The following is a 26,449-nucleotide window of genomic DNA, read 5'->3' as shown; positions in this document are numbered from 1 at the left end:
CGATCCATGAGAGCTTTTCTGAAACCCCAAGAAGCCCTGGTCTAAAGTTTATATTTCTATGACCTTAGTAAATTAGGAATTACTTAGTTTAAGAAAATGGAGATAACAGGTACTTCTATATGAGTAAGCCTGATGACAACAGTTAATAGTAACAGTTAGCAAAAAATGCCTTTATTTCTATCAGTGTACAGTAGAAAAAAAGCCAGTCTTACAGCCTTTGAAGAAAAGGCAGAGCAGTCCATCAGCCTGTGCAAACATTTGACATTGCTTTAACCATCTGCAGAACATCTTTTAGAGTCTAAATAACAATAGCAATAACCTGCCAAAACCATGGAAGTATTGGTGTCTAAAAAATACTACATTCTGTGAAAGCAATACTATTTGTCAACTTCTGACAAGAACAACTTAAGTTGCCTTAGGAGACCAGCCTTGAAAAAAAGACTAGTTTATTCCTCTTACGGAAAAATCTTCATTCAACACTAACACTAAGCCAGTATAAACAGAAACCTCCCAACTAAAAGGCAGATAGAGCTTTAAACAATTGCAGCTGAAAGTCAAATCCATTTGTAGTATTTACTTATGTATTGGAAAAATACTGTGCTCATTAAATCACACAACTTCTTCTTTTAGTATCTAATCTATTGACAAATACACAAGATACTAAAATGCAAACTTATTGTAGCATTTGGTGCTGGAGACTTGGAGCAAAATTCAGCTATTAATTTTCTATGAAGGTAATATAAGAGCAAAATTCTGTGAAAACTCAAATATTTGTAGAGGTCCAAAACGCATATCAGGATTCCATCGTGATAGGCACAGTGCAAAGACAGAGAAGACCAATGATCTCATCCCAAAGGTACTGTATTTAAGATACGAGTTTTAAGAGAGAAAATGGATACCTACAGATCAAGCAGACTTGACTGCTTAATAGAAGAATAAACAGTGTGAAAAATGCTGCTTCAGCGATTGTCTCGATTTAGTGTTCATTACACCAGATAAGAATTTTAGGGGAGGAGGGGTTCAATGAGGATAATGACACAACTTTGCAGAAGTTTGTAAGTGCCAAATTGTGCACTTCTTCCTTGACCTTAGGTTTCCCAATAGTTAAATATATGTGCATGAGAAGCAGCAAAGGAAAAGATACATGACAAACACAGTTTTTGCAGTGCTGTTCAGAATAAGTGAGTGACAACAGGATAAGGTAGAATTTGTTAAGAGCAGAGGGAAGAATATGATCAAGTCTGGATGAAAGTTTCAGCTCTGAAGATATCTAGAAAAGGCCGTGCCAATAGATTACAGATGAGGCCAATCTGTAAGAATTAGATATTCTTTCAATCTGAGAAAGAAGTCCACTTCAAGATGATTCTGAGAGCTTGGCAATTAACAGAAGGAATGTTTTTTCCAGCAGCAAAAGAGGATATTTTTTTTCAAGAAAAAAATCCTGAAGGAAACATTTAAAACTCTTAAACTGAATAAGTAGAAATCAACAAGGAGATACTGGCAAGTTAATGAATGTTCTCTATATAGCCTCTTCATAGAAAGTTGCACATATTATTTGACTTGAATTCACGAGCCTTTGTAGCTTGGAAAGGCTTTTGCTTTTGGCTTTGTGAAGGAAGGTATGGTACAGTGAATGCTGGTACCAATCTTTGAACTTCAGTGATATGCAACTCAGCCAAATGGAGTGAGTTAAAAATAGAGCATCAATTATTATTCCTTTTTCTTTTTTGTAAGATTTTTATTGTGTTTTATACAATTTCTTTCTGTGTTTGAGAGCTATCAACATAAACATCACATTGAATTTTTTGGGAAGCTTCGAGTGTTTTAGAAAGCTCTTCAGAACCACTAAAGCCTGCGTAAGTAAATATCAAGTAGCATTTTAAAGTAGATCACCATGAAAAGCACATAGTGACTTTACCCTATAAATAGAAGTTATCTGACTGTACTTTCTCTGAAGATAGCATTAATATACTCAAGGGACTTTTAAAAACACACCTTATTTATTAAAACTCTGATTAAAACTCTGATTTTGGATAGTTGATGGTTTACCTTTTTTATTTTTATGAATAAAAGTTTAATCTTGGGTTAAGAACATTCCATAGGAGTTTAGTCAGGATATTTATGATCAAATAATTGAAGAAAATGAAATGGAATTTTGTTTTCTGTTTGTTTCTTTCTTTCTCCTTGAAAAAATAAGTGAAATGATGATGGCAAAATGAGCACTAATAGCATAGAGATTAAAGTTTGCAGACCACCACATCTAAATTTTATGTGGCAAAAAGCAAAGACAGGGTGAGCATCACATGCCTGAGTAGGTTTCATTTGGGGCAGTTATTATTGAATAATAAAGCTAAATGTTGTGTTGTGGTTTGCCTTGTATAAATTGTAATAAGCAGGAATTATCAAAAATTTCAGCAGTTTTTTCATCTTTTGCTGGCTACCATCTGTCACCAACAGAAAATATCCATAACCCAAAAGGATAAAGTTCTGTTTTAATTTATCCTTTACCTTAACAAGTCTTTAGGTGAAAATGTGTTTTACTTACTATTTTACGTAGAATGTGGTTTCTGCTGACAGTATTACTTAGTCCCTTTTAGTATTTTATTAATAATCTCAAGTAGTAAGATTTCTGCTCTTCCTCTTGGAACTTAAGACAGTCTTTTAGATATTCGGGAAACAGTATTACATTGATGGTAAGGACCACAGTGAGATTCAGAGATCTGTGAAGAACACATAAAGAGAGCAAAGTGTGGGGTTTTTTTGAGTTTTCAGTAAATCATTGCAGGTAGGCATTTTCTAGACCTCAAAGACTCAAATTTGAGCTTTCTGAAGGCTTAGATGAGCTGAGGCCTGTTTATTGCCTGCCAGGATGACATGGAATTGCTAGACTATTTTAGAAATCAGTGTTTATAGATGTTGCTATGTAAGAGTTCAGCTTCCATGAAGAATGAAGAATCTGGTTTTCATCTCTGAACAGATACTATTCAAGCACTTGGTGATAATGGCATAATGATATGTGCAGACAACTCAGTAACATTGTTATCGTATATATTGCTGGCACCTGAATCCATGTTGTATGTCTTTTGTGAAAAAAGAGAGAATTTATTCCTATTGACTCCATAAGGCATGCCTCTTGCAAGCCTGGTAGTCATTACTCGGCAGGTATATCATTTTAAGAATTGTTTAAACTGTTTTAATGTGTGGCTTTGTCATATTTTCCAAGAGAAACAGCAATGATAGCAGAATCAAAGAGCAGTCTAGAAAAAATGTAATACTGCAGGAGAGTAGAGGATTATATCTTTTCCCCATGAGCACACAAACATACAATGAATTATGATCAAGTTATGTACATCATTCTCAAGAAAAATCTGCATTGAAGGCATTTTCACTGATGTCTTATATAGCTAATTATAGGATTTCTCTGCCTTTCTAGCTACAGGTTTTCCCCTCTAAAACCCAGATCTTTTTTTTGCTACAAATTAAATTCATTGTTTGTATTGCTATTACGGAACACCTATTGGCCCATTTATAGCATTCCTTTACATACTTGAAAGCCATCAGCATGTCCAGTGCCCAGTCTCTCCTTGTAACTTGTTTTCCAAACTGTCTATCATTCTAGTTCAGAGAAGAGCGTGTAGCTAAAAGTTGTCTGTGTTCCATGTAAAATACGATGCCCTGAACTGGACACTGCTCTTCACCATTCTCGTCACTGACAAGTGAAGCTGAAGCATTGATTTTTTTCAGTTTGCACTTGGATCATCCTAGGGTGGAATCTGACCTTTTTAAAATGGCTTTGTGCTATGGATTTGTGTTTGCTATGTGTTCTGCAATAATCTTGGGGTCCTTTTCTGCAGTGCTGTTACATAATCGGTTATTCTTTATCTGTTATTTGTGCATTTGATTTCTCCATTCCAAGAGCATTACGTTGCAATACTTATTTAACTTAATTGTTTTTAATCAGTGCTCTGATTGATCAAGATTATTTTGCATTTTGAGATTATTCTACAAAGAATAAAAATAGATGTCAGCCTCCTTTTGGTTTATAGGAGGGGACCTGTAATCCTGTAAATCAGTGCAGTTTTGGGTCCATGTTTTGACCTGACTTCAGATTATTCTGTGTTTAACATTTTGGACTCAACAGAGGTGATGGTTGTTTTTCCATGAACATGCTTAGAAAGGCAGTATTTGGCCAATATGAACCTCTTCAGTGCTGCTCAGTCTATATAGGTGAAGCAGGAAGGAAAGATATTTTTCCTGACAAGTTACTTGACTTGATCAGGCATGACAGCAGTTGTTTGTAGCTCTTTCACAAAACAATGATGTTGTAGTTTGGAATCATGCATTTTTTTTTGGTCACAGGTTTAGGAATTAATAATTATCTCTAGTGAGATATGTGGATTGCTGATGCTTTGTGAACTCTTTATTCATGCACAAGAAGAGAGTTATTCGCTGCACATGGTGTGCACAGCTGAGGATTGAGGATACTTTGAAACACCCTGGAGAGCTCCTTGGGGTTGATTTGGTTGTACAAACAGGAGCTAGTAGGAATATTTCCATGGCCTATGATATTGCCCCAGGATTAACTTTGATTAATTAATTTTCCTGTCTACATCAGCCATTTTTTTCTGCCATCAGTGTTCTCCTTTTCACTTTCTCCATTCATGCAGCACGAGGTTTTCAAAAGCCAAGGAGATGTGTATGAAACATGGGCCTTTTGTGGGTTGGTACATCTGTGATAACAATTGGCGTCATGTCATAATATTTCACTAGGTCCCCAGTTTTTCACAGTGTGGGCGGATAGTTTTTGTTCTTCAGCAGGATATGATATTCATTGAAATAGTCTTCATGTATGTATTCTGATTTTCACCTAGGTGACTGGAAGGGCCGATCATTGCCTCAGTTAATGTCAGTCTGCTCAGTACAGCAGCTGAATTGTTATTTTCCCTATCTTGTCTAAAGATCGGATCCAGGATGTCACCCACTCAGTTACTTGGGCTGGAGGTACCTTGTGGGAGTTGTAAGGAGAGTATATGGGAGCTTTTATTTGTAAATTAACAAATATGTGGATAGAAAATGCACAGTGTAGCAGTCTGTCAGAGCTCAGAAAGTATTGGAAAGAACTTTTGTGAATCCTTAAAACTGGAATAATTTGTAAATCAGTGCACAGTCTGTTTGACTCTGGTTTCTACTTTCAGATGAATGCATTTTACCGTAAGTGACTATAATTTTACCATAATTCTGACCCTGCTTAGGTAATGGTCTTGTTGGTACAGGGATATAACCTGTTTGGAAATAAGCTTCTTGTGTCCTTTTGTTTCCTTGCATAACTCCTCCTTGTCTGAACTGAGACAGGATCATTAGTCTGCCTTGATTACTAGTGCTTTTAAATGTATAGTGTTTCAGCTGTCCTGAGGTTCTTCACTCTGAATAATGATGTTTCCCTGATGTCTGTTGTCCCCCCTTTCTACAGAAAGATTATGGGTCAGTCAACAAGAATGTTGTTGGGATGGAGCCCTTCATAACCACAGCTGTCCAGAAATCTGTCAGTAAAACAAGAAAGAGCCATAAGGGCTATTTTGGATAGAAAGTTCTGATGTGTTATATTCATAAATTATGTAGGAAAAAATAGTAAGCATTACTGTTAGCTAGATTCGATTTATAAGAAGCTGTGAAGCTGTGAAACGGACATAAGAAAAGAAAATTCTCATAGAGCACTCTGCTGAAATAGACCTGTAGCAAAACACAGAAGTTTATTTAAAAACAAAGCTTTCCTTGAGTAGCTTAAACACATAGAAAGTCACAGAGTTTCAAAAGTTAAAAATTGTAAGATGTGAAGGTATGTAAGATGTGAATTGTAAGGCATGATGTTCAGTGTTATATAGCCTGCATAGTTTAGAGACTATGTCAACTTTTGTGAACAATGGTAGTTTAAAAATATTTGGAACAAAGGAAATCAGGAATTTGAGATTATTATTATTATTAACAGGGCAGTACTGCAAAAGAAATATTACCTTTTAAAATTTTAAATATGAATATATTTTGTTTCCCAATACATTGTTTTTTTTTTTTTTTTTAAATAAGGAGCAACTAATCCACAGAGAAGATAATCCGGTCTTAAAGTTGACAAGTGAGTTAGGGTCTGGTACTCTAGTCTTGAAGAAACCATGAGTCAACCTCTGGCTCTAATTAAAGTGTTATCACTGACTTCACTGTATCCAATATTACACACAGAAGACTGGATCACTTCTAGCACTTTCACTGAAGCAACGCTGCCAGTTTTTTTCCATTGGTGTTGTTGAAAGCAGAATGCAGCCAAGGAAATACAAATAACTCAATGTTATATTGAATTAGTTTTAATTAACTGATAAACAAGACAGTGTGCTTCCAGACTTTTGTCATCCTGTTTTTGCAGTTACCTCCCAAATTGTCTTTAATTTTCTCATCTAAATATAGTACAAGCAGGCAGAAACATTGGACATAAAATGGCATTAACACCTTTTTTGAGATAACTCACAATGTTGATTATTTAACAGCCTAATCTACAGTGCAGAGTGGCTTCAGCAGTTCTACAAAGTGGCTACATTTGAAGCTGTTAATTTTGTAGTGCAGTGTACTCCCATAAAGGCAGAAATGAGCATGACTTGGCTCAGTTTAGACAAGCATAAATTACAAGAATTGGAACTGTGTTTTACTTGAATTCTTGCTTCACAGAAGATGTAGACATTCCACACAATAGGCTTGGCAAAAACAAATAATTTATTCTAATAAGAAATCAGAGCAAGGTTGTAGTAAAATCATATGATATGCCCATCGTTCCTCTGATACTCAAAAAAGTGAGTGTTTTTTTATCATTTTGTCCAAGAATCTGACAAACATTTAAAATCTGAGTATCTTTAAATCATGAGGAACAGAGTTTTTCTCTTTTTCCTTGCCTCCTACACTTGTATATGTCTAGAACTGCTTGTCAGTACTTTAAAGGTAATGCTTGCTGTAGGGAGGAGGAAAAAGTCATGATTTCCAACACACGTGCTGCTATTCTAAGATCAGGGCAAATGATAAGCAGAGGTGAGGAGTGGGTCTTCATTTGGTTTAGGCTGTCTGTAAAGACATGTTGTTTACGTAAATGTAGATTTTAGATAACAAATCATGACAAAATTCTCTTACCTTAGGTTTCCACATACACAATAAGGAATTCATGGAATACTACTTGTTCTGAAGCCAAACTGTACATATTGATACCATTTTCTGGTAAAGTACATAAGCAGATGAAAACAAATTGCAAAGGAGAAACAGTTCCGTAATTCAGAATGATTTTTAAATCTCATAGAAATATATTTAAATTAAGAGATATTATGGCAAACGTATGACTGTGTCTTTGTAGATACCATAAAGTCGTAGCAATGTGACTGATACCAGTTAAAAAATCATGAAAGCAATATTAAATGTCCAGAATCATGAAAGCAGTGTTAAATGTCCAGTGTTTCATGGTGATGAATGCTAAAATGTCTTTTTGAAATTTCTTCTAAAAGTTTAATTGAACTATTTGAAAAGGAAAAATCAGTTTGGGATTTTAACTCTTCATTTTCAAACTGACAGTGAAAGACTATTACTCTCTCAAACAATGCCATAATACATAGAATAAATAGAACTCGGTAGATGAAACATACTAAAATAAACATTGTTAGATATGCTGCCCTATAATCTATCTTATAAATATCTGGCATCATTTGAACTTTTTGCAATAAATACATAGCTTTGGGTTTTTAAAATTGTGTTTGACAAGAAAAAAAGGCAATACTTGAGGAAAAACCTTAACAGGATCATTCTGGCTAATGCATAGCGTTAGGTTTGTTATCAACAAGATGTATTAAATTTTAAAAGATGAATTACCAAAGATGTCTTCTGTACAGGATTATTAAATCCACAGTTTGTGCTTTCTAACTTGCTAGAAGGCTTCAGTTACTTGAGAAAGCTCGTACAAGCTCATTTTGCAAAACTGATTATTAGATGAAATGCCCTCTGTCTTTGCCACTGAAGAAATAGCTTTGAATCATGGCTGTATCTCAGATGGAGTTAGTGGCATGATCTCAGTTCTGTACCATTTAGCTAACAGAATTATGAAGATTATGCTGACATAATGAATAGGTTCTGCTCAGACAAGCGCAGTCCTCTGGAGACAACTGAAATTCAGTACAGGGCTGTTCCCTGTTTTCGGCTGATATGAAGAGCTTAGTCTCTGGTAAAGTTGGTCTCTGTGCTTTTGTCAGAATTGTTATTTTTATATTTTAGTGATGCTCAACCTAATGACAAAGGTGCAGTTCCAGAAGTGTTTAGACTTGTTGGCTCTGGAATACATTCTCTTTTTAATTATGCTTCTTAAGCAGATATATTTTGCTCACTTCTGATGAAATCTGTACTAACTAGAATAGTGTGGTTAGATAGAGATAATACAGAACTGAATGCTTTCTTATGCCTTACAAAGATTTAATTGATCTAGTCCCTATTTGAGCTAGAGCATGAATCTAAGTATAAAAAATCTGAATAATCTTGGTCTTTGGGTTCACATTCAAGCTTGAACCTGAGCTAACACTGTAGACATGCCCAGTAATAATCCTTACTTCTGCCTGATACATTATTTTAAACAGGAAAAGTAGGATGAGAGCATAGAAAATCACAGTTTTATCAATGCATTACTAAAACGGTGAACCAGCATGGTTTGAACAGAAAGATTTAAACAAAGAAAATCAAGCCACCGTTTTTCTTTATTCCCCTCCAGTTTCCTGCTTGATGTAGGTGGAGGTCTGTCTGGGTTTAGTTGGCTTTCCAATTGCAAAACGTTGCCACTAAAGGCAGAGAGCATCTCACAGAGGGATCTGAACTTGACTGTCTAGGTTCTTTTGGGAGCAAATGACATTTTGACTGGAATCTTAGCCAATGACCCGATAAGGGATTTGGAAAAAAGTGTTCAGCAAAGCTTATTCAGTAATCTTACCAAAGAGTGAAAAGTTAATCTTTTGACACGAGCATGCTGTGACAGTCTAGCTGTGCCTGTTAAAAATGCGGGCAATGTATGAGCTATTTGCCTTGAGCTATAGATATAGTTTACAGCTTTTAAAGCAAACTGCCTATTTATGACACTTTTAATGTCATCTGGCTTTTTATGCACACTGTAGCTGTAAGAAGTTTTTTTTTCCCCCCCTATTTTAGTGTATTATAATTCAGTGCTAGATAAATCAGGCTATTTTGGAGTACAGGGGATGTCCTACATAGGAAAGTATATACTATGTACTGAGTTGAAATTATGTTTAGGTATTCAAAGAGGTATTCTCTTTTAGCCTGCTTGTCTGTAAAGGTGAAGTGTATACTTCTGTCATGCATACATATATGCTCACAGCATGGAAAAACATATTTGTGTTTCTTTCCATAGCTCTGGGGACATTTCTGTGTTGGTCTTACATGATCTCGTTTACTACATGGGATCTTGTTCCATAAACCTTTAAGGCTGAGTAAGGAATATTAAGTATCTGGTGAACTCTAAAACATATTTGACATTGTGGCACTGTGAAAGTGTAACGTATCAAACCTTTATAAAGATTTAGCCAGCTCTTGTAATGTGTCAAAATACGGCAGATTATCATCATGAGAAATGTCTTTAAAACATTTTTGAAGTAATATTACACAAGAAAATATAACATTGTATTATCTGAACCCCCCATGTAATTCCATTTTAACAGCACTTAAATAAACGTTTTGGATTCAGTTATCATGAGATAGCATGAGATAGACTGGAGATGCCAGTCATTAGGTTTAAATTCAAAGGATTGTGTATCATTGGTTGCTGTCAGTGTCTCCCAAACTCTTTCCACATACAGAAATGTAACATCTAATATTTCTGAAATACTGAAGTTAATCTGCCCACACTGGTGTAATCAGCACTGTTGTATAAAAAAAGATTGTTGTATAAAAAAAGCCTGAAAACACATAAAGCCAGTGATACCGGCTGTTGGCAGCTGTTGTCTCACTTCCCAAGGGAGTGAGGGTTCCTGGATTTCCATTCTCCCAACTGAAGAACTTGAAAATGAAGACTGAACATTTTGTCTTGCACAAATGATAGAAATGTATTTAGATCTGTTTAAATCAAAATCAGGAAAGAAAACGTTACAGAAGAAAAAGTTTTGATTGTTGTTACTTTTTTTTCCCTAGCTATACAGTTCGTTCATGCTAGGATGAAGGAGAATGACAAGATTTAGAAGCCAAATCTAGCTGGGAGACTGTCTTTATGAATTAATGAAGGATTACCCCAAAGGTTTACTTCCTTCAACCCCAGCTGATTGCGCTATCTGATTCAGTTGATCTCATTCAGAACAAGGTTTGGATGCAAGAACTGTGAATATATTTAACCGTTGTGCACATCTCCTAGTTTATCACTCCATGAATCTGAGCCAAGATGTACCTGCTGTATCCCAGCCTGGGACATTACTCAAAATTCATCAGACAGCACAAATACGTACTTACTATAAATATTAGTAATGCTGTTGCCATTGTTTTTGGCTTCTTAAGGAGCGGCTATAAATAACTTACATTACCAATGTAGTCCTCCTGTGGTATATGTTCACATTACATCTGTAAGCAGCTGTTTACCTATGTAATATAAACCGTCAGCTTGCTTATGTAGTATCTCTGGGTTTTTTTCCTTTGAGATTTTTATAGCCTCCTGACATTAATAATGCTATAATTTTTATCATTATAACAAGTGGATCTTCTTGGACACACTGTCTGAAAGAAACCCCAATGTATATGGTTACGTCTCCATCATACTCATATTCCAAATGAACTAAGGACACATTTGCAATGCAAATATTCATGAAACTATTTGTGGAATAAGATCCGTGTGATATGCATGCAATCGTCAGCTGAATTGAAATTGAAAGAAATTCTTAATCGTTAAAACTCCTAGATTCCTTTTGTAATCTGGCTGATTTTTGGTCTGTGGTATTGATAGGAAAGTGGGATACTACTAATTTTTTATTGATATAAATGAAATCCTGTGGCATGAATAAATGAAAACAAAAAGTTTGATCATATCTGTCAGCTTTAGTCATACATAGCAAAGGAATAGAGTCTTTTCTGTAAATTGTAAAAAGAAAAGAAAAAAAATCTGAAATGAAAATCTAGTGCATAGTATCTACACAGTTAAGCCAACTGTTTGACTAATTGAATATATTTTCTTCTTCTACTGGGAAATATGAGGCCCTAAGTGACTTTTTAAAAACTTTGTTATATAAAATGCTGTTTTCTTTATATATCCCATGTCACAGGACAGACCTGTAAAGTTCAGTGAGCTATCAAATAAAAGCAGCTTTTCAATGGAAAGAAAGTAAAATATATGCATTCTAGGGCTTTTTTTCTTGTGGGAAAAGATGAAGAGAAATATGAGCATTTTCAAAAAGATCAAGTGCCTTGATGAAACAGTAGTTTATCTTCACATCCTCGTGGTCTCTCTGTGACTCCCTAATCTTGAAATCTCTTCATATTACCATTGTAAAGAAGAGAAGCCCATAGCTTGAAAGTTTGCAATTGGTTGTGATAATTATACCTATAGTTTGAGGATTCTGTTAGTAGAACAAGAATAATGAAATAGTAGGCATTGCTTGGACACCAGAAAATCCTAATAGTGGAGCAATTTAAAGTTTTTGAATGATATTAGCAAAAGAAGACCAGTGGCAATATTTAGAAGTACGTGAGATATAAATTGAAAAATAGTGTTACTTGGAGTTTTGAAAATTCTTTTCTAAAAAAGTTATCCTAACCTATACATATCAGTGATATGCAGATGGCTGTGAAGCTGTTGTTTTAGTTTAGATTGTAAGACAGTTCTGTGTAGAAAATGTGGGTCTTTGGTATTACTCAGTAGAGTATTTCCAAGTTTTATGATGCAGTAGAAATTGTTGATTTGATCCATGATTTGGTTCCATACTGTTGGTTACAATGTATTAGATTGTTTACCTTATTTTCAGTATTTTAGATAATGTGTTATAGGAGATTTTAAACTGAGATAAGACTGAACAAGTTTACTTGTTTAAGTCAGGGCAGGGAATTTATGTCAAAAGCTATGTGCAAGTAGGTTTGAAAATGTTTTCTGCATCTAGCAATAAAAATAATTGACCAATGCCTTTCTTTTCCAAACAGTTCCTTTACAATGAAAATTCTATTTTCAAAAGATTGTGTCAATCTTACAGCATTATTCATATATATGGTGTAGTATTCATTGCACAAGTAAATCCATTTCCGTACAGTCGACGCTTGGCTTCTGTATGAGCTGCTTACATTCTTTGATTGGGATACAGCTGATCTTGCCATTTTTTCATTGTGAAGAGCACCTGCTGTCAGTTGCTGATACATTTTACTGATTTTATCTACTTTCTGTGATGATGTTTAAACAGTGACTACTACTCTGTGTCTGAGAAAAAAATCAGAAGTTTTCTCAATGCTCAGTGAACTTGCTGGAGTATATTAAATCAGAATTAATGAAGTAAAGCATTAGGAAACAAAAGGCATATTTTTCTTGGAGAGAACATTTAACATAACACTAACAATTTTCCTAATGTTCCTGAGCTCTAGGAAGAGAGTTTTCATATTGATAATTTTATGCAAATTTTTATTTTGGTATTCTTTTCAGACCTCTCTGATCCAACTCATGTCTGGTATTATAATAAATATCTCCTCTCAGAGTGAGAGGTTAATAGACTTCTTAGATATTTTCCAGCTGTGGATAAGTCAGTAACTAATGACAGCTAAGAAAAGGCTGTAGGCCCTGTCTTCTAACACTGCTGGTGAGGTTTGTGATACAGCTGGTATCTATCTTTTCATCTCAGTAGTTTTTCTTCAGTGAACTGCTAAACAGAATCCTGGCTCCTAAAGTCTTTGGGGCCCCCTGGTTCTCCAGAACATGTGGAAACTCTTTAATCAAGTTCTCTGTTGGTAGACAGTGCAAACCTTATAGCTCTTTAGGAGTGAAAGCTTACTCTATCTTTCTTGAGGCTTCTGGGTTGGCTCCCAAAGTTGCTTATTGTCAGTCTACTGCTGAAAGTCCTCCTTGAACCCTTCTTGGCTTGTCCTTCAAATCCCCCTTTTCAAACTGCAAACTTTTTATCGTAGTGATTGGAAGCTGCTTTGTCTCAGTTGAAGAGGTGTCTAGTTATTAAGCCTATTGTGCCTTATAAATCCCTTGTGTGGCACTTAAACCTAGCTGAACATTACAGTGTCAAGATAAAAGCCATGGATGAGTCTGTAAAAGAATTAAAGGATGCTTTAAATTACAGGATGCTTTCCCCATGCCATGCAAGTACTAGCGTATGTGTTTCTCCTTTAATATAACCTCTGTAGGTTATACAGGAATATTCACAACTGGTACTTGCTTCATTCAAATTGTTATTGTCATTTAACTAGCAGATTAAATGATATTCCCATAGGCTGGAAGCCTAAATAGCTACATAGTGCAGTTTCTGAAAGACTACAGGCATATGAGATAGGGATTACAAATACAAGTAGCACGCTGTAAACCCTCTGTTCTCTTCATCTTTGATGCCTTTTGCTAGTGATAGTAGTAGTACTGGTTTGTGGATCATCAGGTTGTCACAAAAGAATTATAGTTAATGCTACTTGGCTTAGGGGAAAATGTTCAATTCCCTGATTCTTTCAAAATCTTTGATTGTTCTAATCTTATCCAAATGACTGAAACCATAGGAACTGAAAAACTGTTTAGTTATTTGGCTGTAGAAATACCTGGCACTTCTTTTGAATGAATAAAATGTTCTCAAAGTTGGTAAGGAACATATTCATCAAATCACTAAGTTATTTTTCTTTGCTGTGGAACTCAAAAGCACAATATCCTTCATATGAGACTGTCTCTGGTTTAAAGGGAAAATTCACATAGTAAAGCTGTTGCCTTTTATGCCAACAGGTGATGGGGCACCATTAATAAACCCCTTAAATTGAACAATTCATGAAATCAAGACCTTTTTTAGAATTTTAAAGCACAGTTGTTTTTTAACTGTTGTCTTCTTTTCCTAATGCAGTTGTTTTGGTAGGCTGGCTAAGACTTCAGTGAACTACTATTGGAGAAAAACTGCTAAAGATTTGTCAAAATACGGTGTCAACCAATATGACAAGTTCTCCTTTAAACTGCTTCCACCAGAAGAAATACATGGTTATACAATAAGCCAGGTGGCTGAATATTGCAGATAGAGTAAAATCTTACCGTTGAGGAAAGGAAGAGGCGAGGTGATGTTGTTAGAGGTACCCTCCAAATGTTCCCTTGTCAATGCTAAGAAGGGTACTCCCTGTATTCCCTCATCCATACCAGGGAGAACATGCTAGGTCCCTCTGCATCACAGCAGACAGACAGGCACCAGTGCAGTGGAAACAGCAGATCTATTGTCCCGGTCCAAACTGTGGTGGTAAGGTGCAGTGCTGTTCAGCGGGTATCTCAAGCAGCCTGAGTTACATGATTTACTATCGCTTACAGTCGCTTTTTCCCCTCTCAAGTTTTTCCCTGCGACAACCATCATCTCCTTCCAAAGAGCCTGCCCCTAGTTTACTCTTTATCCTGTTGGCCCCATTTTGCGATTTTACACCCATATTTTCTATTTATGGTATACTTGTTGCAGTAATTTCTCCCTTCGTCTGAAATTTTGTTATGCAAGTATCCTATTAAATATAATGTTCCTCATTTTTGCCATTTCTCATGTTGTTATCTTGCTAATGTAGCTATTGGTTAGGGTCAGTCTACTGCATGCACATGCTCTATGGAATCCATAGAGGAACCCCAGCATAAGTTTATTTTGACCTATAGAGAGATCCAGCTGTAGTCCTTACGAAGTAGGAAAAAGTACCAGTTGAAGACTGTTGATAAAGAAGTATAATGAGTTCTTGAACTAACAAATGTGTATTATTGTGTTGCCCTTTAAAAGCTAGAATTAGAACTGGATAGAATTCCCTAATTCATTTACCCTTTGTTATGAGAGCTGCTGGAATTTATTCTTAAAATTCTGACAAATCTGATAACAGACTTCTTGGATCAATAGAAGTTAGTTGTTTTCAGAACTGACTTTCTCTCATAAAACATTGCTGAAAATGAGTAATTTAGATGAACAATCTAAAGCCTCACCTAAAATCATCTAAATTATGTCTATTTAGATAACCACATCAATTTTGAAGCATCTTGTTCTGAGCTCTGCAAGAGACAGGATATTGTACTGTACTAGAAGGGAGTACAGATTTGACTTAGCAGAGAAATACGTATTACTTATGTCATTTCAGAGGCAGCCAGCAGCAATGACCTATGATCAGCTTTAGAAGGGTGTAGGGAAAAATAGGGGTGATGTAGTACCAGGTGTGTTTTTCCAGGTATTCACTATGTCTGGAAATTATTAATATAATTTTATTTTAAAAAAATAAAGAATATCTAGAAGAACAAGACATACTTCTTGTGTGATAACTTTTTAAGGATTTTTTTTTTTCCTGCTACTGTTTCTCTATTTTGGGGGGATGTAAACTGTAAATTCAAGTATTTTAAAATAAATGCATGGTATAAAAACCCTTCCGGGTTTTACAAAATCTTGCTTCAAATACAATAAGGTCTGTTGTCAAACATGTAGTTTTCTCTTGTCCTTTTTATGAGAGTTTGACCCCTATGGTCATCATCTCTGCAGTAGCTGTCAAACTACACACGTACAAACTACATAGTGCGCCGTGGTGCACTACAGGAACACTAATAAAATCTATAAACATACCAGTTAGGAAAAAGTTCATAGTTTGAAGTGCATGGCTTGGGTTCAGTATATTTTGTCTGCTCTTGTCCTTTCTACTCTCCCTCTGCGAGTTGCAGGAGGTATTTTCTTTTTCCTCTGTTTTGCTCTTCTGTAAATATACAGCCACAGAACTTAAGCTCAGACTTACTGTTCTGCTGCTGATTGTTGATTCTGAACCAGATTCATAAAACTAACGTGGAAACTCTCGAGATACCTAAAGAATCCCTGAAATTGTTTTTCAGTATATGGAGTGTTAGTGTTTTATGCACTCTTTCATAAGGAAGTGAAAACTAAAATGTAGTAAATAGAGATAGTATTAAAACTAAGTCATAAATATGTAAATTTTAAAAGGAAAGCATTTTTTGGCTTGTTTTTTGGATCCATCTGCCTATTACATTTTTTTAAGTTCAAACAGCAAAACTACTTCTGATTTAACTCTTACATTTTTGGCAAGCCTAATAAAGGACAAATCAAAGCTAAATCAGAGGTATTTACAACAACCACAAATTTAAGCCAAAGTGGGTACTTAAAATGCTCGTATAGTTCTAAATGATGTTCCTTCCAGATGGTGAATTAATGTAATTTTAGCAGGAAGTGAAGTTGCACAAATATGCAGTATTTAGAGCACTCACTGATTTAATGTTTCTGTACCCACCAAGGCACAGATGTTGCTTATCATTTTAGTGCCAGTTGTCTCTATGTTTCCAGTTATTGCAAACCAAAGAACTCAGTCTGCAAAGGCAGAAATGGGGCTGGGAAGAACTTCAGCTAATAAACCCTAATTCAAATTCCATCAGTCTTCTCTGTCTTCAGCCCACTTAACCTCTGCAGTAGTAACCATGGTGGCCTGCTTGTGGAGTATCTCATTATTACTTAGTGCTCTGTAGCCTACATTGCTTGTCAGTTGGCTCTAAGCAAAATGTTTTGGCCTATAGAGCTCTCTTTGACTCACATTCTATCCGTAGTCTGCTTTGGCGTGTCTCTAAAGCAGTGATCAGAGGGAATACATAAGGCAGCTCTCTTGGCTTAAACAAAAAGTGGTTCCTGGTGGCTTGTTTCAGCATCTGAACTAAGCTCGTTCCTTACTACAGAATGGCTTGAACTTACTGGGTGTGTTTCAAAACGTCTCCCTTTTGCATGTATTTTGCAGCGAGGAGGAAACAGCAGGGATCATTCAATAGTGATGAGGGTGTTTCCTTTTTGAGTGCTTGTGGTGAGACATGTTGGTGGATTTGCTGCATTCTTAATGTAAAAAAAACGAGGCAACATTTTCTGCTTCTCCAGTTGAAGGCAGAACTGGGGAGGGAGGTGTGAAGGCCTTGACTATTTCTGTCTAATTCCCTTTTCAAGCCCTGGTGCAGCGGAGGACGTGGCAGCTGCTGCCAGCGACACGCTGTTGAAATTCACCAGCTCAACATTGGTAACTGCAACATGCAACCCTCTACGTTCTCTGTCCACCTCTCCCAATTTTAACGGAGCTTAAGAGAATGTAGGGTAGGACTAGCGTTCTTTTTCTCACCCTGGTTGACTGTGCAAGATACATACCTAGCGGGACTGCAAAGGAACTTTCCATTTCTGTGTGCTTCGTGGCATAATAGCACACAGTAGGCTAGATGTTTGGCTTCGTAGATTTAGTTATGTGTTGAGACACATGTGGTCTTGATAGATGTTTCTCTGCACACAAAATAATGGAATAATATGGTATGGTATACTCATATTATGCTAATATTTTAAGACTTACTTGGTTGATATATGCTAATACACAGCAGTACAGAATTTTGTCCAAGGTTTTTCATGGTTAACAACAAATACACATTCTTCTTTGCACAGGGACTGAAAGGTGACCCTGGTAACCCTGGTGTGGCTGGTCCTAAAGGAGAAAAGGTACTTATTGCCTGTAAAGGTGCATGCATAGGTGTGTGTGTATGACGTATCTTCAGTACTTGCACATTGCCTTAGCTGCATGTGTATGATGAACTGCTGACATTTATTTCATTTAAGGGTTGAGGAATATAAATACAGGATAATTGTAAAGACAAAAGGCAAGTACTGTTATTACCACAGAAGGGAGAGAGTCTCCTTTTCAGATGAGTTCAGAGCAGGAACATATCTTACACATTTTGAATTGCTCTCTGCATACTGTGGTTTGTTCCCATTGACTGATCTTGAAGGCCTCACAGCAAGATTCAAACATCAGCTATCTAATTCTGTAAACATTTACATATTCAGATGTTTTTACATATGTGAGCAGTTGCACTGACTTCAGTGACCATCTTATGCATGAAAGCTGCAGCTTATAATTTAACATATGCAAATGTGCTTGCAGGATTGCTTTTTTAAATTGTGATTCATTTGTGCGGAGGTCTGCCTTTTTTCTTTTGTTTAACCTGTAGTGAACTGTAACATCTATGTAACATCTAAGTGTAACATCTATGCTATTATTGAAAAAAGATTCCTTAGGTATTTTCTTAATTAGAGCTTGCAGCTGATGATTATACTGAATTTACTTATGTTATGGTTCATATCTTCTTAAATGCGTAGAGATTAAAAATGTATAACTAAAGAGAATGCTGACTTCTCTATCCTCTTTTTTTCACTAGGGAGATACAGGACCTCCAGGACCAACTGCCTTGAGTGTAAGTATTCATAAAACAAAAACAAAAGAAGGGAAAGAACTTAGAAATGTGGCAGCTTTTACTTATTTGCAATGCAAATGCTTTCATTATTATAATTATTATAATAAAAGAGCCAAGTCCCTCTTTTTAAAATGCTTCTACATTTTCAAAATTAATTGGGAAAAAAGGGGGCGATATATAAATATGCAGTAAAAAAGAATATTTAAAAAGCATAATAAAATATTTAAAATATTATGTTTCCCATCAAAGACTGTCAGGAATAATCTTTTTTGTTCTATGTATAGATAACATAGACCAGCTAAAATGAGAGAATTCACTTGATGCTTTTACTGAAGATACAGTTCTCTAAAAGCTTGCAATGCTAATTCATGTTTTTAATAAATTTTATTAAATCTTATTTAACGGTTATTAAATATTTAGTTATGAGTGCAGTATCATGTGTATGACAGTATTATATATCTGCATCAGAACGTTAAATTTAACGTAAGGGACTGTATTGTCAGAAAGTTAAAGGCTAATCTTTATGCACACAGTTGCAGTAGTTGGTTATGAAATTTCCCTGTAGTAGATTCCGTGTGGTGAAATTGCACGTGGTGGAATTGTACATGCAGCTTTGATAACTGCAAAGCAAAACAGTTAAGAACATCAACTTCATAGCTCAAAAAAATCCTGTTCACTGGATCTCAACCAAGACTGAGTATTAATCATCAGAGACACTATTTCCACTGATATCAGTGATCTTATCATCTCCTAGCCCAAAACACAGGGGCCCTTTCCCTGTTGTAGTTCACATCACAGCCATCCACATGTGACACCTAAATGTATTTATTCAAGACTGTAGAGAAGGGGAAAATAAAAATAGTAGCCCTAGAAGGTGCTTGAGGTCAGCAGGACCAAATCTCAAACACACTATGGAAAGAGGTGGATTAAGAGCTGATCAATAAGGGGATAATGAGGAAATTATTTCTCCCTCAACCCTGGTTCTCTAAGCAAAAGCAGTAGTAATATGGCATATACTCAGTATCGAAGATGAGAGAGCTGCACACATAAGAATTATTTGGCTAGATGGGATCAGACTAGTGAGAGGGAGAGTCACATGCTTTCTGCAGCTGAGCTCCATGTCCCCATGTTTGTGGACAAATTTGAGGACTTCTGTGGTTGGTAGTCTTGGAATAACAATTCTTGCTCTTCACAATGTCTTATAGCTAGTGATCACTTCATATAATTCAGAGTTTATATCACCATATCTTCTTTTTAGTTCCATCTGATGTAACCGTACACTCTTGCTATTTATATCATCGTTTGTTCCGTATGGAGGTAGATCATGAATTTTTTGTTAGTTATCTTTATTATAGTTGTAATAGTTATCATTAGTTATCATAACAGTATTTCAATTTCATCCTCTATATTGGTTTGACTGTGATAAAGTGATAAAAACAGGAATTCACGTATCTAAAAGCTATTCCAGAGGAGAGGGTGAAGTTTCCATTCTCTACAGAAAACATAACAAATGTTTTGAACCAGCAGCATGATTTCTGCATTTAGGTGCAAAACATATGCCAAAAGCCTTGATTATGCATTTTTCAGCCACTATAGTTAGATGGTCATGGTATAAGATAATTGTTTTATCAGTTCATGAAAAATACAAAAAATGCTTTTACTTCATATAATAGTAACTGTGTAAATTTCAAAAATAGTTGTAAAATTGTGAATAACTATCTTCCTGTCTGAACCAGGCGATTGTAGCATCTCAGGGAGAAATTAGCTGCAATCACACAACTATTTGAGAGTTTATAGGTTAAAACTTGGCAATTAACCAAGGTACCATAGAGCTCTGTGATAAATATAATTTGAAATTCTTTGATGAAACACCTCATAAGCTTCTGGTTCCTTGCATTACATTACAAAGCTACTATTGGTAATACAAATAAATAAAATAATTGTAATAGCCTCTTAATTATACCCCATTTAAGATTTTCCTGATTTAAAGAAATGTCTAGTAATAGTTGAAGATGACACTGATCAGTGTGAAGCATTCTCTATCAAAAAAAGAGGTTGTAGAAATCTTTTCATACAAGGGTTTGTCCATTAAAAAAATTGTAGAATTGTATGTTTACTTGTGGAGGTCTTGCCACCTATACAATGTTGTTATCTTATATAATGACCAGATATGCAACATATATCAGAAAGAAAAAAAGTGTAACATAAATAATGATGGAAGATCACTTTCTAAATTCTTACAAAGAAAATATTTCACTAATTTAGTTTCTCTTGTTGATTCTACAATTCTAAAAAAAGAAAGAAAAGAAAAAAATGAACAGACAGGTACCTACCTTTCGTCTTCATAAAGAAGAGTTGATGACCAGAAAGCATTTTGCAGTCTCTGTGTAGCAGGCTTGGGAAATCTTGCAAGTTCTATTATTAAGTCAGTTAGTGTGTCATTCCCTTTCTTGAAACCTGCCTCAAAAAAGAATATGTGAGGTTATACATGATGATTAGTTATTTTCCAAGTATCAAGAACAGTTTTTTTGAGCATGGATCTAACAGTTTCTTTATGAGGATCTGATACCTGTGCAACAGAAAGAAAATCTGGATAGTTTCTTGGCCTGTGTGTTAGTTACATTCTGGCTAGATATTGCCATTTAGATGATATAAGGTGTTTTCAACTTGCTTGCAATAATCTGAAGTGCCCCAAACATGTACAAAGCGTAAAGACAAATGCTCCCCAAAACTCTCCAGGGCAAGATTTGCTTTGTAAAAGTGGTAAGTTATGTCTGAATCCAAGTAATTTTGTCCACAGAATAAAATGAAAAGGCCTTCCAGTAGGGACAGTTCATTTAGGTGAAAGCAATTGGGAATGATGCAAAACAGCATGATAGAAATGAAAAGAAACGTAACTCCTGAGTTCCCAGGTTGTAGCTCCACAGCTCTTCCCCCAGAGTTAGCGTTTATGAGCCAAATCTGTATTATTCATATTGCCTATGATACGCAATATGATTACAATAGTTCTTATTTATACTTAGTGATTATTCTGTATTTTTTCATTCTCTTCATTTCCAAAAGCATAGCAACAAGGATCTCAGGTCTGACAAACACTGAAGGATACAACCAGAAATCCTTTTAGTAAGAATAAGTTCTATTCTAAAATTCCAAAATTAGATCAGCATAGTTTATTGTACTCAGTTTGGGATTAGGAAACCCAAAAATCAGGTATCTTGATTTCAGAGTGATAAACTAATGGTATCCTGAGATCAGTGTCTGTTTGTTAAAGTTCATGAAGTTCACTGAAGGTAAACATGGCCAATTATGCTCTTAGTAGCTCTTTAACATGCAGTCAAAATACATGTTGATGTCATTAATGGTAAAGTACATTTATTAATATGATAGTTTTGAGGATAAGACATAGGAAAAAGAAGAGGATATCTATCTTCTGTGTGTTACAGGACCACAGTATGGTCGTTTTAAATATTTCTTGTGTAAATGACAGAAAAATGCCTAGGTCTATTCTGATAGCAGCACCTGGATATGTTAGGCGCTTTTCTAAAGGAACTTATATATATTGTTGTGTTGTTTTCAGTTGCTGTTGTGGGCATGAGCCTTTCCTAAAAGTTATATTCAAAGCTTGGTAACTCAATACTGAAAATTAAAAGGTACTTTTGAATTGACTGAACATACCCTTTCTGTAGCTTAAATGATACACATTAATAAAAGGGACTGTCAAATGTTTAATTTTTTTTTGATTACAAAATGGTGTGCAAATGTTTCAGATCAGTTGATTCAGGCACAGCAGGATGGCACTGCATTGGTGCAGCCCCTGACGGTTGTCTTCATGCTTTTTAAAAGGAAACATTTAAATTTTGCAGAAACTCGTGTGAGTCTTCAGAGAAATATTAGTACCCAAAGTACAGAAACATTTCTGCGCAGCTGTTAACTGAGGGAAGAGACAAGCAGGAGGGTGAATTAGTTTAGCAATTTGAAGACAGATTACAACACTGTGGGAATGTATGGCCCAGCAGGAAGTCTCTCTCTCTGCCACTGTAAATAGTCATGGATTTCTGTTGGCTAGAACTAAAGAAATATGAATGACATGAATGATGGTGGTTAGGGAAATTCAGAGTTTGCTTATTTGTGTGACTTCTGTGTCATTGTGACTTTTATAATACACAATCGTAAAGGGAAGAAATCTTATCTTGCCATAAATAAACAATAGGTCAGATAATATCGTGGTTAACATGTCGCTGAATGAGAGCTTATTGTATCAGGACCATTCATGCTGTTACAGCCAAAATGTGACATCAGTGTTTCAGTTATCAGCATAATTAAATCACAAGTTTTAAAACCTTCTATTTATTTGGGGCTTATGCATAATGTCATAAATTTATCCTGTACTTGGAATCATTTTTAATTAGTCCTAGTGTGAAAATTAATTTTCTTTTTCTTTTTATAGATGAAAATGGATTATTATGTTGGGAAGGGAGAAAAGTGAAAATAATGACACATTAATGTGGTTAGAGCTAACTCCAGAATAGCTTGATATTGCTCTCCAAGTTTGGGGGTAGAGGGACTATTTAAAGGGACTTGCTTGGGCTCATACTGAAAAGCTGGGCCTGGGTCATCTGCCTTCCACCCCAGTGCAGAGGGCGTAGTGAGACAGCTGGGAAATGATGCCATTGCAAAACTCTGCTGCCCTATGCCACCCTTCCACTCATTTTTCTGTAGAAATCGTACACCAATTAAATAAACTGTGGAAGGTCCAGCATTTATGCTGGATCCAGAATAAACTAGTGCTGTGCAGGTGAAGACTTAATAAGATGATGAAAACTTCAGCCTGCTCATTAGGCCATAGCTCCTGCTGCCCCACTGTTATTTTGGAAATGGGCATTCTCCACAGGGTCACTTAGAGCATGTTAGACAGGGCTGCATCCAGGCGGGCCTTGATTATCTCCAGAGAAGGAGACTCCACAACCTCTCTGGGCAACCTGTGCCAGGGCTCCGTCACTCTCACAGGGAAGAAATTCCCCCTCACGCTCAGGCGGAACTTCCTGTGCTTCAATTTCTGCCCATTGCCTCTTGTCCTGTCACACGGGACAACTGAAAAGAGTTTGTCCCCATCCCCTTGACACCCTCCCTTCAGGTACTTGTACACATTGATAAGATCCCCCCTCAGTCTTCTCTTCCTCAGACTGAAGAGAATGAAGCTATTGATACTTGGAGGAAAAATCTGCCTGTGCTTTAGAAAGTGTTCAGCTGACAAATACAGCCATTATAGTTTCTTTAGTGCATAAGGGATACTCAGAGGTAGCATGTATGGCAGAACTCATGAATTCCCTGCAGCTATACTAAACCACATAAAAGGGGAAATAACACTGCTGCTTTGGGAGATATAGAAATGATTTAATCTGCTTGAAATGCAAATTTCACAGCTTGGAGATGCGTTGCTCTGGTAAACCTTAGTGCTCTGAATAACCTTGTCCAGTTTGATATAATTTAGTAGAACATCTTTACCAGACTCAGTCAAACTTTCTGATTGCACCAATAGAAAATAAGTCAGAAAGAAATTGTTATGTAGATACCTGACCAAATATTTCTGAAGTTAACAGGACTGGAATTAGATTTGCAGCCCATGTGTTTCTTTATGTTTCTTTAAGGCAGATATGGAAAGTCATGCTAACATAATTTCATCTTTCTTAAATGATGGGATCAGAGAAAAAAATAAACAGCCTTGTAACGCAAAGTACAATAAGCTGCAGTAAGAAATATGTGAAAAAAATTATCAGCTCTGTGTAGAATCCTGTTGAGTTAGTAGTCACAGGGAGTTTTAAGTATATTCATTTGGTTCATGCATTATTCATAGAAATACATTTGACTCTCTCTGACCACTAATTTTGACATGTATGTACATATTTGAGCACTTTTAATGAAGATTTAAAGATTTTATGTTTCCATGGAGTCTGTTGTACTGCAGGAGTCAAGATGCATGTACGCATTCTCAGTTACGGGAGTAGTCCAAGGCCAAGATTGATACTCATGCTTTACTCACACTGCCTTTCATTTCTGCGGTATTTTAACTTTCTGGATTACTCTACAAGTACCAAATCTCTCTCTTTAGTATTTTTCAAATGTATTGTAGTGCACATTAGGAATGTATTTTGAACCTTTCTCCCAAATTATATAATTATATCCAGTTTTTGCAGGAATATGTATATTATTTTTCAGTCTTTAAACGCTTAAGTTCCCTGTTAAATTGTACTGGTAGGAAGGACTGTTCCATTGTGCAGTTTTGCCAAAATGAGGAATTCAGCTGAAGACTCCAGCGACTGTTTTCTGAAGTGACACAGATGTCCACGCTGCTCCCTCCCTCTCTCTGGCATCCACAGCTTAAGCCTGTGCATATCGTGTCAGGAGAGTGACAGGTGAGGGAAGGTAGCGCAGCAATCTCCCTTGTAAAATATATGAAAAATATTTCTCTCGACACTTGATACGCTGCGTTTAGTTCCTGAGGAAAGTGAGCGTCCGTCTGTACGTTCCTGTGACCCTATCCCTTTCGGGAGTTATAAGATCCTCATCCAGATGGCACCAAGTGTTTACGCAGGGGCCAAGGCTTAAGTCACTCACAGACAGACATACCCAAGACTTGCTTACTAAACAGATAGCTGAAATGTTGGCTCCCGGGTCTGGCTAAATCAAGCCGAGGGAAGCTCGCAGACCAGCGCAGCGCAGCGCGGGCTGCGGGAGGAAGTGGCAGGTTCAGGCCCAGGCGAAGCTCCGTGGGCGCTTCTGGCCGCTCGCCCGGGACGCGCAGCAGCAGCGGCAGCAGCAGCAGCGGCAGCAGCGGCAGCAAGCCACAGCGCAGCTCCCACGGGGGGGCTCCCGGAGCTGCAATCGCAGCTCGTTTTCTGCGGTATTGCTTAGAGAATGCATCCGCAAATTCATGTTATGTAATACTTTGAATTACACCGTAATTATTTGGCATTTTTACAGAACTCGGAAGAGGTAACATATGCTGTCCGTATGTTTTCACTGTTGTAATGGGCGACAGTATTTCAGATATTCTCCCTGAAAAATCAAGTGCTGGATTTTGCACATCTTGACTCATGCAAATGATTTCTTTCCTATATAACTCTGAAAAATAAGACATATCCTGTGGATAGCTTCCATGACTTAAAAAGAGTAGCATCATTAATAAGTCCCTCCACTAATATTATTCTCTCATTCTCTTCGCATAATAATGTAAAGTAAGGGGGAGAGGAATATTAGGTAACTAAAGAAAGTATAGACAGAAAATTATTCTGTTTTCATTCTAAATCTTCTATTCTCATATCTCTCCCTCTAAGAAGAATCTGAATTTTAACTACTTGAGCTTTTTAATGGCAAGCAGATTAATTTCATGAAAATATTAAACAGCTCTGGTTTTTTGCATTAGCTATCATTTAACCATCACAGTAGACCTTGATTTTTTTTAATACTTTTTAAGTATGGAGGTAGATCCTGTCAAGGTAGCTCTGTTTAATGAAATAGAAAATGTTCCAGAATTTTCAGTCCTCTTTTTTTTTTTAATCTTCTTTATGCAGATAAGATTCATGTCTTGGCCTCACAGATATATATTTTTAAATAATTTGCAGTCTGCAAAATTGGCATGAATATGATTTATAAGTCCTTCATTAGAAGAATGATTTAAGAAGTTCTCTATACTTTTTTTATTAAAGGTAGACATAGTGTAAAGAATAATTTCAGATGAATTTAAATTATACCATTTTCTATACTTTTTTCTAATAAAGATACTGGGTTCATAAAGTGTGAACTTCTGTGAAATTACTATTCTAGTTTCTCCTTGAAATGATTGTCTCTGAAGTAAATTAAAACAGATTTCAAGTTGAGTTACCAGAGAGAGATGTAGATATGACTAAAGCCAAAGAAAAATGAGATTAATGAGAAACCTGTTTTCTGTTTGCTTCAGTAATAAATTATCACAAAAATATAGCTGATCATATTTTCATGCAA

General features: G+C 36.1%; 1 protein-coding gene across 1 annotated transcript in view; it reads left to right on the top strand.

Moving 5' to 3' along the window:
• Nucleotides 1-26,449, top strand: part of COL19A1 (collagen type XIX alpha 1 chain) — a 186,401-nt gene that overhangs the window by 94,942 nt on the left and 65,010 nt on the right. The window contains exons 11-12 of the mRNA XM_062573096.1: nucleotides 17,643-17,696; nucleotides 18,413-18,448. Of these exons, the coding sequence (XP_062429080.1) occupies nucleotides 17,643-17,696; nucleotides 18,413-18,448 (90 nt within the window). The remainder of the gene's footprint in view (nucleotides 1-17,642; nucleotides 17,697-18,412; nucleotides 18,449-26,449) is intronic.

This window comes from Rhea pennata, chromosome 3 (genome assembly GCF_028389875.1).
Source record: "Rhea pennata isolate bPtePen1 chromosome 3, bPtePen1.pri, whole genome shotgun sequence".
Lineage (NCBI taxonomy): Eukaryota > Metazoa > Chordata > Aves > Rheiformes > Rheidae > Rhea > Rhea pennata.
This window is presented reverse-complemented; position numbering and strand designations above follow the sequence as displayed.